Source organism: Merops nubicus, unplaced genomic scaffold (assembly GCF_000691845.1).
Source record: "Merops nubicus isolate BGI_N331 unplaced genomic scaffold, ASM69184v1 scaffold19348, whole genome shotgun sequence".
Taxonomy (NCBI): domain Eukaryota; kingdom Metazoa; phylum Chordata; class Aves; order Coraciiformes; family Meropidae; genus Merops; species Merops nubicus.
This window is the reverse complement of record NW_008623904.1, coordinates 10,810-12,907: the sequence shown is the minus strand read 5'-3', so window position 1 is coordinate 12,907 and position 2,098 is coordinate 10,810. Positions and strand designations below refer to the sequence as shown.

Genomic DNA, 2,098 nt, shown 5'->3' with positions numbered 1-2,098 from the left:
GAACCTGCTGCCTTGCGTTGGAGACACAGTGCAACTGAAGTAACATTTGAAGGTAAAAAGCCCAGAAAGAGTGGAAACGGCTGTAGGTCTACAGATTCCAGAATATGTGGGGTGGTCCTGTCCAGGCAGTGAGGTCTAAAAGTCAGATTGTCCTTACTTTTTGTAGGGCAGGCTATACAGTCATGTTGGTGCACTGAGTTCCTCTGGCTGAAGCAAATGCTTTTTGCTGAACATTTTGGAAAGAATAGGATCTTGATACATTAATCACTACTTCAGGGAATCCGATTAGACTTCATAAAGAATTTGTTCCAGTGGAGTTTTTTGTTTTTTTTTTTTTTCCAGGCTTGAAGACTTAAGGGTTAAACTTCATTTGAAAGTATTGTTCATATCATAGCTACCCATTATTTGTGCCTTTTTGGTTTGTCAAGTCCAAAAGTATTTGTGAGAGACTTTGCTAAACCTGACCAAAGGGAAAAACAGAGCAGCCTCAGCTGAGTTTCCTGAACTGAGCAACTCCATTGGTTGATCCAACAGCTGAGAAGGTTTTCAGTTATCTACACCATTAATACATGGTCAGTTCATTACAGAACCTGTACAACACATACCTTGTGATAATGACTTTTATTACAGATGAGCTGCAGTCTTGTTAGTTTTCTAGATTCAGGGCAGGAATCAAAACCCAGTTACGACTGTATAGTGCTGGGAAAAGCTGGTAATGCACTTTTGAAGGTGCTACAAAGTACACTTGGAAGTGCAGCTTGGCTGCCTTCTCACAAACACACCTACCCACAAATGAAAAGACTAATTTTCAGCTGTTCATGTTGAAGATGTGGGATGAGACTGGACAGATATACTGACCAGCAGCCTGGTGACATGTAACTCTCCCTTATTATCCCTTTATCCCTCTGTCTTCCAGTGTTTGTACTTCCCCAAATCACCTAAATCCATCCCTTTTCCTGCCTCTCATTCCTCTCCTGAACATCCTGCAATAAGTTTTATGCAAACAGCAGATGCTGTGCTGCTGCATGGCGCAATGCTTCCCGTACCCCCAGGCAGGACCTCTGCAGAGGTGCTCCAGAGACTCACTCCCCTTCACTCATTTTGGTGGTCTCACAGCTGGGCGTGGGGGCTGCTGGCTCTGCTGGGACAGCCCTGCAGGAGCTGGGGCAGATTCTGAGTCCACAAGTGTGTGACTGGGGTTCTCTTGCCTGCATATTGGCCACTGCCTCCCTGTGCTCCTCCTGGGCTGGAGGGAGTGAGCCTTCTACAACTTGATTGCTCTCCTGGGATGGGTCTGGAGTAGCTGAGGCAGAATATTATTTGGGTTCCTCCACCTTGTTTTTTCTGTGCTGCTCTGTGAGTGTGCAGGTGAGTGTTTTAGCACGTACCCAAAGTACTGCTGGTGAGCCAGGCTTTGTAAAGATAAACAGATGCTCAAAAGAAAAGCAAAGCCAAATATTAAGAATTCTTAGTGTTAAGAATTAGTACTAAAGGAACAAAAAAACAGAATGGAGAATGTTGTTCTGCCATTGTGTAAATCATGGGATCACAGAATGGTTTGGGCTAGGAGGGACCTTAAGGACTACCCAGTTGCAACACCCCTGCCATTGGCCAGGGACTCCTCCCATTAGACCATATTTCTCAAAGCCCCATCCTGCCAGGCCGTGGACACATCCAGTAATGGAGGATCCACAGCTTCCCTGGGTAGCCTGTGCCAGCCTCTCACCATCCTCAGAGCAAAGAGCTTCTTCCTTACATGTAAACTAAATCTCCCTCTTTTAGTTTAACACAACCCCCCTTGTCCTGCCCCTACAGGCCCTGCTAGAAAGTCCTTTCCCAGCTTTCTGAGAAGCCTCTGGAAGTCCTGGCAGGCCCCCAGAAGGTCTCCCCAGCTGGAGCCTTCTCCTCTGCAGGCTGCCCAAGCCCAACTCTCTCCTGCTGGGCTCCCAGCAGAGGGGTTCCCCCCTCGGGTCATTGCTGGGGCTCCTCTGGCCCCGCTCCAGCAGGTCCCTGTCTCTGCTGTGCTGAGGACTCCAGAGCTGCCCCAGCACTGCAGGGGGGTCTCCCCAGAGCGGGGCAGAGGGGCAGAATACGCCCA

The 2,098-nt window shown here is 48.3% G+C and overlaps 1 protein-coding gene across 1 annotated transcript in view; it reads left to right on the top strand.

Annotated features, from left to right (window-relative positions):
• LCMT2 (leucine carboxyl methyltransferase 2) overlaps positions 1-2,098 on the top strand; it is a 15,075-nt gene that overhangs the window by 5,787 nt on the left and 7,190 nt on the right. The window contains 1 exon segment of the mRNA XM_008945243.1: positions 1-52. This exon segment is cut by the window's left edge and continues 30 nt beyond it. Within this exon segment, the coding sequence (XP_008943491.1) occupies positions 1-52 (52 nt within the window).